This window comes from Chinchilla lanigera, unplaced genomic scaffold (assembly GCF_000276665.1).
Source record: "Chinchilla lanigera isolate Chin_1 unplaced genomic scaffold, ChiLan1.0 scaffold00082, whole genome shotgun sequence".
Classification (NCBI taxonomy): Eukaryota; Metazoa; Chordata; class Mammalia; order Rodentia; family Chinchillidae; genus Chinchilla; species Chinchilla lanigera.
In genome coordinates this window covers 9,160,890-9,176,837 of record NW_004955483.1, presented here as the reverse complement: position 1 = coordinate 9,176,837, position 15,948 = coordinate 9,160,890, and the positions used below count along the sequence as shown (strand labels likewise).

The window sequence follows — 15,948 nt, the reverse complement described above, 5'->3', positions numbered from 1 at the left end:
ATTCATGTTGCAGGGGAAATGCCTGTACTTGTTGCAGGCTTCATGTAAGCCAAATGGTAAGGATGGGTGGCAGGAAGAGACCTTGAGTCTTGGGCAGACTCACTCTGTAACACAGAGTGTTACAAAAGGGACAGAACAAGGGTCTTTGGGAGTCTACAATAGGTTGAAAATAGCCTACGGCAAAGGCTCCCCAAAGAAGGGATTCCAAGGTGAGGTTTTAATAATGAGCGAAAGTTAGCCAGACAAGAGCAGGAGGAGCTAGGTTTTTTAAAAAAGGGGACACAGCATGTCTAAAAGTTGGAATGAAGGAGAATCTGGCCCTTTTATGGAGGAAATACCCAGTGAGTGGGGTGAAGCAAATACAGGGGAACATGAGTGACAATAGTGTGATGAGCTATGTCCCCAAAAGCAGGGCAGCAAGGATAAGGATTCTGGACTTCTCATCCTGAGGACCCTAAAAATTCAGGGGAGAGGGCAGGGAAAACAGAGATAGAAACAGAGGTTTTATACTCAGTCATGTTCATTTTGGCTTCAGAGAGAAGAGGGATTGGAGCAGAACAAGAGGTCGTGTGAAGATGTCACATAAGAGGCGTGTCACATGCCAAGCCACCCAGTCTGGCCAAGCCACTAGCCAAGTTCAGATCTTGAAGCCTGATTTACCCCAAATTCAAGACCTAGGGAACCGTTCCCAGTATCTTGCGAAGAAGCCATCTCCAGGGTAAAGGCACCCCAGGGAGGGCGGCACAACATCCTGTCTGTAGTTCCAAAGTGGAAGAGAATTCAAACCTGAGAACCCGTTTCCACCCACCACCCCCTGCGCAGGGCTCCCTGCACAACAGAGACCAACCATGAAGAACAGAGAACCCCAAGTGGGAACGCTGATCACATAAAAACTCGAACTTTGATACAACAAAAAGTATTATCATTGAAATCAAAGAAAACTGGACTGGGGAAATATCTGCAGCAAATACACTTCAGAAAATGATTACTATCTAGAACACAAAAAGAGCTCATATACATAGATTACAAACATCAAGATTCTCATTTGCTAATTGTGAAAAGGACAATTAGTAAATAAACAGAGAGAAATGTTCTATCCCTGAGAGGGATCAAAGGAATGCAAATCTGAAAACCAAGGAGCCTATTAGCCAGAAAAAAAAAAAAAGATAAATCCCATAATTAAGCAGGTTGAAACAAGACACATTTCTGTATCATCAGTAACAACCCAAACTGGTAGAGGCTTTTAGAAAACCATTCAGAGCAAGTCCCCTCTCACCTTTGGAATAAGCTTTCTGAGAGTGTCTTAAGTGAAAATACTTCAGTATGCAAAGAAATCACAAATCCAAAACAAATTAAATGTCCAAAATTGACATATAACTTAAATTAAGATAGAACAATTGGATGGAATGTTACATAATCTTGGGAAACAATAATTTTATAGTCCAGGTTGCAAATGAGAATGTTTATGCTAAATGGGAAAAGCAGAACTAAAAAAGGATACATCTTAAATTGTCAAGAGCTAGAAGACAGCACATTTAAAACGAACGTGATTTATAGACTGGAATGGCAGAACCAAAGGGAACTTTTGCTTTTATTGGCTTCCCTTTATTGTTGTAAGGTTTGTGCCATAAATGTTTAAAACATCGTATTTCTATCAATCACGGGGTGGCAAACCCCCTTTTCTGTGCTGCAGATCAACCAGCCAAGACCGCCATGTCCAAATAAGTAGAGTGCCTCTGGTCCTTCCCAAGTGGGAAAGTCTTAATCTAAGATTAAGACTCTTCACAAATTCAGCTACTGCTATCAACTACCGTAGAGCTCTTTCGTCTGTTCTCTCTCTCTCCCCCAGCTCTAAAAGGCTATTATGCCTTCCTCTTCTTTCACTGTGTGTGTGTGTGTTGTATTACACTTACTGAGATTCCACTGCATGCAATGCATATAACCAATGTATGTTTGATCAAAGACAGGCACAAGCATCCCCAATTAATAGAGGAGGAAACTGAGGATCACAGATTTAAGCCATGTGATCTTGGCCACACAGCTAAGGAGCCAGCTAAGAGTCCAGAATTCAAACCTCAATCTCCTTGATTTCAAGGCCCTCATTTTTTACTTACTATTACTTACTTCCTCTTCCTTTTTGTCTGCCTATGATACAAAATAAGATAACAAACTAGGGTTAAAAAAAAAAACACCTCAAACATCACCTATTCTATTTGCACTGGCTTCTTACAGAAACTATTAATAATTGCAATGAATCAAGAGGCATCAGTATGAGCTTCTTATAAATTAACCAAAAAGACAAGTTAATGCTGCACACACTAATTGGAAAAGTTGATGCAGAAGAGAGAAGGTATTACCTGGAGACTAAAATCTGCACCTGCAGGTAAAACCAAATGACATCAAAAGGATTTCTACTTGCAAATTAAAAGCAGAATATGGCCCTTGATACCACTGCTTAGAAGAGCTGAGCTTCGGCACTCCTCTTGCAAAAAAATAATTCCACAATTAGCTGAAAGATTCTTTCCAGTTATAATGCATTCCACCTCCAGAAATAGCTGTTGTTTGGGGCATGGTAGCACGAACAGTAAAAAGGAGCCGAGGAAGTATTAAGGTATGAAACTAATATAGATAGGGTGATAAATGATTGTAGGCACCGCTTACGACTTACTCTCTAAATAATGACACAATAATAGTTAAAATATAAATTCTAATTAAATACAAAACCTAACAAAGTCAAACAACAGCAAATGATGTTTGACAGAAGCAAAGGTCTTAGGGGAGCTGGGAGGAAGAATTACAATAAAATCTATTCATGGAACTGTACAAGGCCAGAGACAGAAGGAGAATGAGAGATCGCTTCTTTCAACAGCCTTAGTTGCTTGCCAAGGGGGAAACTGAGGCCTAGCAGGTTTAAAGCGAACAGCCCAAGCCCTCCAGCAGTGGGAGGAAACAAAAATTCCAATCTCCAAACTATTTCTTCCAAAGCACGCACTCTCGGCAGCGAACTGGAGAGCTGCTCCACTTTAAATCATATTTTTAAAAAGTGCATTAAACATTCTATAAATATTAAATCCCTTTTTCAGAATTTTCTGATGCACAGGGGCACATTTTTAAAAAGAGGCCTGGTTTTGATTTCTTTTGGAAAATTGCACGCTGCCTGGTGTTTAACCTAGTATTGAGAGAAATATTAACAGGTCCTATAATGCTTTCAGTGTTTCTTCAGGAAAAGCTACGCAAAATCCAAAAAGCATACCCCCCAGGCCTACTGTGGCGTTTCTGGAACGCACAGTAAACTCCACGCTCTGCTCAACAAGCCCATCACTGTTAAGTAACTCATCAGAAAATAAAGAGGGAATTACCAAAGGGGAATTGCCAAGCAATTAGTCCTCTGAAGCAGATGACATGCAACTGTTGTAGGGAGGAGCTTCCCGGTTAGTCATATGTCAGAGTCAGAGCCTCCTAATCTGTAAATAAAAATTCATCACATATGATTACAGCTGTGATGTAGGCTGGGGCTGCCAGGCAAGTGCACAGATAGTAAATCTGGAGGCCGCTTCTATTCTGTATGTCTATAAAGAGAGAGGTGCTGCTGCGGAAGATAAAAAAAAAAATCCTTGGTAAATTTCATCCAACACAAGAAAGACATTCAGGTCTTCCCTGCTCAGCCTGAGAGAAAAGTGATCTTTTCCCTATCACCTTGAGATGAACTGGCTAAGATTCAGTCACTGGTCCAAATAAGGCAAGAACATGAGCCTCGGAGGGACAGAGACAGGAGGAGGTCACAGTCCTGGGCTTCCTTGGGGCCACCTGACTGCAGTGTGACCACCTCTGGCTGCGTGTTTTGTTTCCAGAGTTTGTTTTTGCCTGACACCACCACCTAGCACACTGCAGAGATAAATCCTTCGTATCTGCCAAATCTCTTGAGCTGAGCCATGACCCACTGAGGTGTTTTTATAGAGTCAAAAGTTCATGGTCTCCCTGGGACTCCGGGTGCCGAAAACATCTGGAGGAGACTTAAGCCAATCCCCTGAAACAGATAAGCATATTGCTACTGTCATCATTTTCTTCAATTAATAATTATTGCAAGTGCACAGGAATCTCAGGGAGGTATGAGGAAGAGTGAAAGAAAGGGAAACACTGCAAAGGCAGCCTGTCTCAGAAACCTGCCTGTGACGCTGAACGGGCAGCCACGGAAATGGAGGCTCACGCTCCAGAACCACTCCCCTAATCCCGATCTGAATTATGGTTCTTTAACTACTACTCCTGGGCACCCCTTCCCTTCTGCATTTGACCGGAAGCTTCTTCAGCACAGGACTCTGGGTTTGGGAGCAGACACACAGCAGAGGGGAGAGAGCAAGCTGGCAGTTATGCCTGACTCATCACTTAGCTCCTGGGCACACTGGGGCAAGTCACTTACCCTCTCTGTGCCACAGAACGCTTACTACAGAGGACTACAGAGGACTGCAGTGAAGATTAAATGAGTTCATCTTCAAAACAGTAATTGTGAACTATTGATCATCTTCATATTCCCTTTAGGGCCTCACTGGCATAATGAGTCTCACACAGTGGATGCTCATTAAATATTTGCAGACAGAACGATCTGCCCTTGGAGTTGTTTTCTCTGTCCCTCTGACTCCCGTCCTAAACTTCTTAGCGCTGGTGAAAATTACATAAGTCACCGCCTTCATCCTAAGTCATCCAGGGGCAACACAAATACCTGAGGCCGGAAACAAACAACAAACAAATAACTCAGGCTAAGAAAAAATCCTTGAATAATGCTCATTCCCCTAATTACAGTAAAACAGGTTGCTGGCTAACACCAATGGAAGTAGATAATTTTCAGTCTTCCCTTTCACTTTGAGCCAGAAAGTCATAGGGTTTCCCCCCAGAAGTAAAGCTCAGCAATTCCACATTTCTTCTATAAAGTATAAATGAGAAGCCCATTTGTTCAGAGCTGTGTCTAGTAACTTGGTATATACGTATATGGAGATACCTACCTATCTCTCCATATATATCTCTTTCTCACATAAAAGAGTCTGTAGAACGTCTCTTGGAAACCCTCTAAAGTTACAGAACACACCCATATTAATGTGATTTATCAAAGTACAGTAAATGAATTGCCACAAATGAACAGTTACTGCAGAGTCAGGTACACAGCACAATGCGATTTACGCGTACCACATGAGATGAATACATCAGCAGAGGAAGAGATCAAAGGAAATGCTGAAATTGTTAATATGTACAGGGCTCCACTCAAAGTCGTCTTAATAAAACTGTTTAGAGGAAAATAGAAGAATCATTTGTTTAAATGAAAAGAGATATCACATGTGCTGAATCTCAAAAGCAGCATTCATTTTCATACACATACATATTAGATTTAGCTAAAATTAGCTCAGGTTCCTATTTTTTAAAAGGTCTTAAAGGAATAAAGGTTTTCAACAAGATTTCATTCAGCAGGAGTGGAGCACTGAGTTTCCAGGGTGCCTGAGCTCTGGCGGAAGGCCCTCCTCATTATCCACCCACAACCCTCCCCATCCTCACCCTCCCCTCACCCCAGGTTTTAAAGAGGAGGCCCGGGAAGCCTGTCCCACCTTCTGCTTACCTTCTCTCTGTGCATTCTACTCCAGCTCATGGCATCCTGAAACTGAGTCATCTCCTCCTGCATGTTCAGGAGATGTTCTTTGACAGGTCCAAAACCCAATTTCAAAGACCATTTTTATGTCAGTGGCTCCCCACATTGATCCACAGACTGACCTCTCAGCAGTCTTATTCCTGCACTCCCGGCCTGACTCCAGAAACTCAGATGTCCCCCAGCACCAGTGCGTCAGCTGCAGAGGGCAGGCCAGTTACACACCAAGCACTTGCCTATGTCCTAGCTACTTCAATGGGTTTTCTCCAGCTCTATCCATCCCTTCCCACAGAAATGCAAACCAACCCCCAGAGATCAACTCAGAGAAGCGTCCTCCTCAAAGTTTTCCCTGACCTCTTTCTCACAGGCCACATCACTCTTTCGAATCCCTTCTGGGTTAGAAGGTACTCCAGGAAGCCCAACCACACCCTCGCTTCTTTGTTACTTATTTTAGTGCATTTCTTCTTTCCCCTGCTTGACCAGAAAGAAGTGAACGTACCCCCTTTCAGTAGTTCTAGCTTTCATTTGCACAGCACCATGAAGTAGTTTTTAAAAGATACAGTGAATAAATGAATGAATCATTTCTTACATAGATAGTAACTGTGAGCGAGTTAGATCATGACTTCCTATATAGCTATATTATATTTATAAAATAACTTGAACCAGAAATAATTGCAATCCAGACTTTCATCTTTTTCATTTAAAAAAAGCTTAATGAATATAACAGAGTACTACTACATCAGTGATCGTTTCCCCGCCTGGGTTTAGTCATCCATTGTGAGGACTATAATGAGACCATTATTTATGCAAAATGTTTAGATCATGTGCATAAGCTTCCTTTCAGTGCAATCACAGAAAATGTCATCTGCTTAAAATTCAAGGTGATTTTGCAGTATTTTGTCAGTAATACAATATGAGTATTTGTAAGACACTTAGATTTGCTTATTGAACTGGACACACCCGGCTTCTTCTCCCTAAGTGGCACATGTGGAGTTTGAGAGAGGCCTTCTTGCTGCCCAGTTTTCAAAATAAAATTCTCAAGATACTTTGTCATGAGCAATGACTCTTTTTAAATACCAGAAGGTTAAAAAAATAATTGAAGGTATATTCACCCCATATACAACCGAACCACAGCCTCAAAAGCTTCAGTGTGAGGATTTTCTGCCTGGCCCAGAATGGTGAGTGAGTAACACTCCGAGAGGAAGGGCAGCAGGAAGACACCCCACCCTTTCCAGGAGCTGACACCTGGAGATCCTAAGAGGCTTACGCAGCAGCAACTCCAGGTCACTCTCTTTCCATTTAAAGCTCACCTCTCTAATCCACAGCCAATAAAATGTAAAGAACCCACTTCCATAACTCAAAAGAACACCATGTTTGTGATAACTCCCTCCCACCTCTTCCTGTCCTCCTAGAAGACTTCTCCAGCTGTCCCTTCTGCAGCTTAATACTTTAGTCATTCAGACCAGACCACATGTAATTCCATCTATGTGTGCAATTCACCACTTTTTTTTTCCTTTTGCCCGCAGTACCGGGAATTGAACCTAGGGCCTTTCGCACTCAGCTGCTACATATCCAGCACACTCCCTTTCAATTTTTTTATTTTTTAACTTTGACACAGGGTCTCCTTAAATCACCAAGTTACCCAGATTACCCAGATGGAGCTCAAACTTGTGATCCTCCTACAGGTGTGTGCCACCATGTTCCACTCATCAGCTTATTTTACGACACTATAAACAATGATAGGCATGCATCCTATCACGGTAAGAATGTTGTGATAAATTCAGAACTTAAAATTCAGAAAAATAAATAGAAGCCTCAGAGCTTTGTAGAACTATTAATATCTGTGGGGTTGGTCCAAAGACCAAGGTCTAGGTATATTTACTGGTTCCTTGTCATGTATGGTCCATGAGCGACCATCAGGAAACAAGACCATTACAAACATTCTGCCCAGAGATAAATTATATGCTAACAACCATCGTTTATATTAATAGACCACAAGCCACAGCCAAGAAGCATTTTATCTACAGTACCTACATTCCATCCTCGCCACAGCCTCTCTGTTTTGTCCATGGGGAAACTGAGGCAAGGAAAAGACGCAAGACTGCTGAAGGTCAGAGCTGGACCTCTGGATTTTAAATCGAGATGGGCTAGTACCAGAGTTCTAAGTTTTTCTTTCAGACGCCACAGAATTTGTATATAATCTAAAAACTGGATCTTATAAGTAGAGAGGGAAAAAATCTGATGAATTGTTTTCAAAATGAATATTTTGGCATGGTAAATATCTACCTCTTGATGAATGAGTTCTGAAAATCCACACTTGAAGATGCGAGGTTTAGTAAAAGTAAACTACTTTTCACTAGGCAAGACAAGGGAACATTCCTTGGGAAGAGCTGCCTGCAGACAGCAGTTCCCAAACTCATGCTGCACTGACGCCTAAAAGAGCAATATTTTAGGAGATCAGCAGGACAAGTTTTGATTCAGAAAATCTAAGATGGAGCCCCAGATTCTGATTGTTTAAACTCTCCACTGGATTCTTCTGCCTAGCCAGACTGAGGAATCTCTGGTCTAGCCTATCTTCCTAGCTTCCAGCCCAACTGCTTCCGAGGCGAACAGAAATTCATCTCCTGCTCATATTTCACAATCTCCCCTGGTTGCGTACACCAGTGTTCCAGAGCTCTTATTGCCCCACATCCTTGCTAACTTCCATCCTCTTCTGACTTCACTAGAGGCAATGTCCTCTGGTCTTCTCGTCAATAGAGAACCATGAGTCATCAACTCTTGCATACACCCTGTACTGCCTGACTCTCCAGGACAGAAAAATTTACTGTATGTGAGGAAATCAGGAAGTTGTAAAATCAGACACAAAGAAATGCAAGATTCAACAAATACTGATTGCCACTGCCCAAACAAACAGTTCTCTGTTTTGCTACACACGTATTCTGCTATACCAAAAACCTAAAACACAAAAACTGTGACTTAAGATATCTGCTACCACAACATTCCTACTGCTTTAAGGAAAAGTAACAATTAAAATAGGCAAGTTTATGCCTCAAATGGCAATAAACCATCATCACAAAGACAAAAGCGGATTTCTTCAGGAACCAACTACATTAAACCAAAAGGACAGAAGCCTTTATCCAAGCTTTAAAGAAAAACTATCTAGACAATTTCTCAATTTCCCACACAATAGTTTGTAAAGACAATTATATTCAGCTATCAACAAAGTGCTAAAGCATGGCTGCTAGGCAGACTTCCCAGTCAGACTTCAGCCTCAGATGGAAACAGACAGCAATAGCAGAGATCTCACCTGACATGTGATGCTCTTCCCTCTGGCGACAGTGGAAAAGGAGACTGGGATCCAAGGATGGCAGGCAAATCTGCAGTGTGAATGGACCACCCTGCTGACTTGTTGCACGATGATGCTCCTGCAGTCATCCAGGGAGCACAGGAGAAGAAATCCAAAACGAAAAACAGAAGAAGTTGCATTAAAAACAAAGGCTACCTTGAGGGTCTATGGGTTGAAATATGAATTTTAAGGACATCAAACTTTGCATTTTGTTTGATGAGAATTACAAAGATATCAGCCAGCTCCAAAGACAGGTCTGGATTTACTTCCCAGGACTCAGAGGGAGGCCAACACACAAAAAAGGTCATCCCTTCAGTTAAATTAAAAGTTCGTTCTCTTTATTTGAGTCAGCTACAGTCATTCTTTTCTCCAATGATTCTAGCCAAGCATCTGATAAACACATGCGCGTAATCACAAGTAATGTCAGGTGGAGATGGGCACGGATTAAGTAGTAATTGAACCAAAGCCTAATTTGAATGTGGCAAATACAACCGGCCCACATGCAACTTGACAATCATGACAGGATATGGCTACTGGCACATTAACCCAATGGGACAGAAAAAAGTATAAAACGTAGAAAAAAATTGAAAGTATGCAAGTGTCCACTGGACTTTCCACTGAACTTCAAATTATTTAGTCACTGAAGGTGTGCCTATGTTATTTTAACCACGCACATGTCTCACATATGCTGAAGTAAAAATTATCCACTGTATGATGAATGAGGGAATGTGTGAATGGATGAATGAAAGGAGGAATGAATGAATCTTCCATATACCTTTCCATCAGGGAACTTGGTGCTTGCAGTACTTTTTGGGAGGTAAAGACCTATGCACAGAAATGGAAGAAGTTGAGGACTTGATCTACTAACATATGTTTTAGCCCTATCCATTAAAATTATATCTTTAAGTACTGGTGATTCCCATTTATTCACATTAAACAGAAAAAAAACCAGTAGCACAGTTATAAAAAATAGTCCCCAAACTTGTAAAAGCTGGACTGACTTTCAGTCTATGATTGCTGGAGCTGATCTGCATATTTGTTTAGGCTGATTTTAAATTTAGTTTGGGTTTCCTAAGCTCACGCCAGGTAACAGTAGGAAGGAGAAGGCCCAGAATTATATTGGGTGTCAGAATGAAACTATTCTTGAGCTATGAATATGATCTCCAATGTGAATAATCTGTAAACAGGTAAGTGAGCCAATTATCCTTGGGTACATGGCAACACATCTCAGTAGTCATGATTATTTTCATCCATACACACTCACTATTTTTAAGAGCACAGCCCAGCTGGAAAGGAAAATAACTTCTATTTCTTTCCAGCACTTTTCAAAGTAATGAACAGTAGCCAAAGTATTCTTCCTTCTAACTCATCCATTCACCAACCACCTATTTAAGCCTCTATCGAATGCCTGGGACCGCTATGCAAAAGAAGCCATTTTTGTAGGCCTTAGTTTCCCACATGTAAACTGTGTGTACACAGAAGGAAGCTAAGCTGATGCAGACTACAGTGTCCTTTAAGTCCTTAGAAGACACTGTCCCTTCGCCAAGAAGTCTGTTAAATTATAAATTCAAGTTAGACAGAAGTTTGCAAAAACCTATTTCACCTTACACAGTACTTCTTTGATTTTATCTGGTAACATCTCAAATTTTGATGCTCAAAATACTCAATAATCATTTCCCAACCAGCTGCAGGTACTGCAGAATTGTAGACAGCACTTTATGAGCTCATAGTTGGGAGAGGGTTTGCTTGTATATCGATGTATGTGCACACAATTCTATTTACATAGCACCTGGCAGATAAGGTTTTATAGAGTCCAAATTACAGTCTCCTCCCATTTTGCTGAATAGCTGAGAACAGTCAAATGTGATGCAAATGCTGTAAAATATTAATTTACTTTCTCATTTGTGCCTACTTATTTCTAAAGCATTTGTGTTGCTACACTAGCTCGAGTGATAAAGAGTTAATAATATAACTTGTTACAGTCCATCAGAGGGAAGAAACACAAGAATAAATGCAAGTCAGCATGGATTTGTGGCAAAACATACAAACAATAAAAGAAAACAAACTACAGAATGTTTGCTATAGCGATCCGCACTCAGAATGGAATCTGTACTGTTTCAAAAGCACAGCAGAACAATGTAATACCATACTGTGAGGCATGGAAGATTATCCAGAAAATGGCCCAAATAATACAGATGTGATGAGCTATAAAAATCAGGAGAGAATGTGGGAAACAGGGTCAAAGTAAAGGGCGCAATAAAAAACAACTTGTTATACACACTACTCAACAAATAAATTTTCTCTGAACATAAGAAACACAAATGCTTATAGGTAAACAGCTGTGATAAACAGCACTAAAGACTTCTATTAAATAACTCCCTGGACAAGGGAACATCAGTGGGGAAAAAAAATACAGAGTTCCTTCCAGCCCAAACCAAAACAACATGATTAGGAGATCCTCTGCCCCTTTGAGTCTCAAATTCTGGTTACAGGACAATGAATTTTATAAAAAGTGGTTTTCAGGTAGTAGATAATTTTTGCTTACATTATGGCGATTATCATTGCACTTTCATTACTCCACAAATGGAATGCATTAAAAGTTATAGAAAAATCAATGAAACATTTATGCTAACATCAAATATGTCAAACAAAATATAATGCTTATTGCCTTCTTGCCTGTAATAGTTCTAAACATGTTTTAGTATATGTGAGAAGGTAGTAATATGTAGTATAAACATTTATAGTACATTAGCCTGGAAGGTTCAAATTTATGAGGATTATAAAACATATCTCTATAATGATAAAGGCAGAATACATAAATATAATTATGCAAGAAGAAAAAACAAGAACACTGTTTCCACAAATAAAGATAATTTACCCCCACTATATTCCTTTTATTACTTCTGTAATTTTAAGGATTGATATATGTTTTTAAAAGCTTGATCGCACTACACTTCTTTTGGCCAACATCTTTACAGTGTTATACACTAGTACTCTATACACTCATTATTTCACTGTGTCTTAAAGAAAATGTACATGAGTACATTTATTTCATTAAACTACATTAAATGAAACTACAATGGGAACAGTGTAAATTCATATCTCAAACATTCATATCTTAGAAGCAAACGGACTTTATGTAAGTTCTAGAACAGAAGTTCTTACCTCTGGGGTTTTCTACAATTTCTTGTTTTCAATGCATTTTAAAAAATAAGGAGGGTCTGCTTCTGAAGCCCTCTGAAGTATGACCAGAACTAAATCCATTCGTTGAAGCAATTAAACTATATAGATCTAAATCTCGTACAGAAGCCAGTCACACACATGATCCCATTACACTAAAAATATAAAGCAATGTAAGTCAATTTCTCTCCCTCCAAAAGGGATAGCGTGTTGCTAAATTATGTCACTTTACCTGTGCGAGTACTTAAGATTTGCAAAGTCTCAAGCATATGTTACTTTAGACAACTATAGTTTAAAGAATGAATATTCACCCCACACGCACCTACTTCCATGAGTTTCAGGGTTTTAGTAAAACCCATTTTTGATTAATTTCTAATAGGAAACACAGTGACACGGGTGTTACAGTGTCAGTCATCAGAAACTGTCACTCAGTGCATGTGCACAAGCAAAATCCACTTGACATTTCAGAAGAAAAAAAGTAAAGGCATATTATACAGAAGGAATGTGAGTCCTTGAATGTGAGTCTATAGCAACAAAAACAGGAGCCGTAGAAGTGTTTGCTAATATTTTAATAATCTCTTAATGCTACCCTTTCTCAGGATTCTCAGATATAAGGTAGCTGGAACTTCAGGCCATTTTTAGGCATTGGACCTATAATCTGATGGCTAAAGAGGTTTTTTGTTTAAAATCGTTATCTAAAAGACAATTTAGAGGCCTGAAGCCTCTTTATAATATTTCCAACACAGTGCCACTTCTGTTTACCAAACCCTCTTAAAACAAAATCTAGAGAGGAAAATATTGTCTTTTACAGTTTCCATTTGAGTACAAACATTTTTTCGTACTCATTTCAGCATGGATTTATTTGTGCACTGAAAAATACATGTCCATCTTTTACAGCCAATAAAGCAACTTTCCATATTTTGCAAAATATAATCCAGGGTCTCCAAGGCATTATGTAAAACTTACACGCCTGTACCTTATTTGACTTCCCTGCTTCCAGTGTATTTACCTCCCAGAGATAATAGCTCATTTTAACCGCAGCAACACTTCATCTGACCAGGCCACAATGACTTTACCAGAGCATTCACTGAACAGACCTAGAAACTCATAAACTCCCTGCACTGCGAGGTGAGTGGCTCACTCAGTCCTGGCTCCTGGGGGAAGAAACAACAACCAACTTACCTCGGCAGCCATAAAACTATAAACTGATGGGCAGGGTGACAATTAAATCGTGACACTATCATTCTCAACTATTGTTTTTTTCAAATATCAAGACATCTTCCTGTTTTCTTTTTTGCTATACTATCTTTTTTCTTGGTTTAGGCTTCATTCATTCAAAAATGAGAAGGCTGCTCTCGAAGTGTTCATTAAATTATATCCTAAAATGAGGCACAAGTTGTTTGTTGTGTAAAAGTACCACATTCGATCAGTTTACTAGCTGCGGGCTTATATTATCTCTCACCTACCTGAGAAAACAAATATTTTATTACTGACGATCATAGAGATCTTAGTCAACAGAGTTAAATTAGAATACAGAATGCCTGCTTATGGTCAGTATCAGTTTTTATAATGATGGCTGTGAAGTTTTAAAATGTGTCCATAGGTATATACTTTCCAAATAAGCTACTTCCTATGAGCAAAGCTTTTAGAAAGCCAGTCCTCAAGAGCAAGAATGTCTGTCTTAAAGGAAGGGTTTCTCTTCACCCTGCAAAGGGTTAAGTGCCTGCAAGGCCAAAGGCACCAGACTGCAAAAGAAATGTTGCTTTAGTAAGCTCTGAAAGGTTTCTAACAAGTACCAAATACTTGTTGATCTGTTCACAATAAACACCAGCAGGACTGTCAGGCTCCTTTCACTGTCTAGGGAGATGCATTTACATACTGTACCCAGCAAGAACAGCTTGTTGGTCTCCTTTATAAAAGTTTAGTAGCTAAAAGCCTCATTCAGTGCCTCCCATCCAAATACTGAAAGAAGATGCAATTGAAATAGTGAAGTCTGGCCTGGGCAGCACAAATACTGTGCATAAAACACTTGGAGTAGTTCAGGCAAACCCACCTGAATGGAGGGAGAACACTGTCTGTTGCCATGGCAGCCTGATCTAATTACATGAGTGATCAGGGTTGGAGTAAGTGCCCGGAAAACCTACACCACTGACACTATCCGCATGATGAGAAAGACAGGCGGGCGGGAGGTTCGGGGGAATCCTTCAACCTCTGCTTTCTGTGGAGGGTGGCATTCAAGCCCATTTATTTGCAGAGCTGCTAAAATATTGACTGATGCACGCACAGTTAGAGGGCAGTCAGAGGAGACTAAATGCCACAGCATTAGCTGCTGTGGTGCAATCCCTTTCCAAGAGTTCATATGCAGGATTTTCTCTTCGCTGCTGGCTTCCTCAGGCACAATCTTCATTCCCCGCAAAATGCCTAAACTATCTCTGCCCCGCTAAAATAAACCCAAGGGTGGGTTGAAAGGGGCTTCTAGGAATTCAGGGTTCTTGAGAAACCCAAATAGATATGATTTACCTAACGCTGTCAGAAAAGTAACTAGCTATGCCTAAAAATAACCAGCCAGTACCCGCTGCTATGTGCTATACAAAAGGGCGATGTTTAAATATTAAGAACATCCTGCATTATAAAACACAAATGTCATTGAGATGTGACTACTAGATTGCCCAAGGAGAACTTATTTGCATGCACACATTCCCTCGCACGCAGCGCAGGATGTGCACAGAGAACGCCACTCCAAGGCATTAGTTTTTATTCTGTGGGTGGAACAGGGTCTTCTAATTTTGCCAATTGCATCCTGTGGCTCTCACAAGGAAGCTAAAAATCTCTTCGGGGACAGAACCAGTTTGGAGGAGTCCCTACAGCACAACATACGGTAAACAAAATAAAAATAGCTTGCCGTTCTTGTTAGCCACATCGCGCATTATATAACCAGCTTCCGACTGGCTTTTTTTTTTTTTTTTTCGCCCTTACTACTCTTCAGCAATTTTCCAATCTTCCCAAGTATTTATATTACCCTCTTATCTGTAGGATTATATACCAAGAAAGCAAAACAAAACAGAGCAGCCACGGGATCAAACTGAACTCTACCATCTTAGAAACCGATTTTTTTTTTTTTTTTTTTTTTGGTTTTGTTTTGTTTTCTGGCGGAGTCTTGATCACCAACCTACTTCCACCCCCCTCTAAGGTTCTCGCTCAATCTCCCTAGAAAACCTGAATTGTTTCATCGCTTCCAGTCAGCCCAGTACGTGGTCTGAAATAAAATGAAAGCGCAAGCCACGGAGTTGAAGGAGGCGGCCTGAGGGCTGGGGGCTCCGGAGAGGTCGCGGCGCGCGGAGTCCGCCAAGTGGCCCCCGGGGTCCCCTCCCCAGCGCGACGACCCTCGGCCCCCCACGGGTGCGCGCGCATGCACACACTCACACTCGCACACACTCACACACTGGCACCCACGCCGCGCTCCCACACCGCCTCACCTCTCGCTCCGCCCGGCTGGCCCCGTCCCTGCCCCCTGCCGGACCGGCCTGCGCGCCGCGCTGGAACCACGTAGGAGGCGGCGGCGGCGGCGGGAGTGGCGGAGTCTCCAGCCCGGCCCGGAGTGAACGAGCTGCGGGGCTCCAGGGCGCATCCCAGTCCCCGCAGCACCTCCTCCTCCGCCGCCGCCTCCTTCCCCTCCTCCTGGCTTCATTCACCCTCCCAGCCGCCGCGCAGCCGATCACTCCCGGCGCAGGGCAGCAGCGCCTGCCGCGGCTTCTCCGCGCCTGCCGGGCCCGGGCCGGGGCGCTCGCGGGCT

General features: G+C 41.4%; 2 protein-coding genes across 6 annotated transcripts in view; one reads left to right on the top strand and one right to left on the bottom strand.

Annotated features, from left to right (window-relative positions):
- Atxn1 (ataxin 1) overlaps window positions 1–15,948 on the bottom strand; it is a 399,577-nt gene that overhangs the window by 382,616 nt on the left and 1,013 nt on the right. For 4 of the 5 annotated variants that reach the window (XR_001231022.1, XR_001231023.1, XM_013503812.1 and 1 more), the window contains exon 2: window positions 8,937–9,054. The exons of the other annotated variant lie outside the window; for it this stretch is intronic. The gene's annotated coding sequence lies outside the window, so the exon portion shown is untranslated. The remainder of the gene's footprint in view (window positions 1–8,936; window positions 9,055–15,948) is intronic. 5 annotated transcript variants of the gene reach the window in all.
- LOC106146531 (translation initiation factor IF-2) overlaps window positions 1–15,948 on the top strand; it is a gene marked incomplete at its 3' end in the record, with an annotated part of 215,984 nt that extends 200,036 nt beyond the window's left edge. The window contains 1 exon segment of the mRNA XM_013503765.1: window positions 15,706–15,948. Within this exon segment, the coding sequence (XP_013359219.1) occupies window positions 15,706–15,948 (243 nt within the window).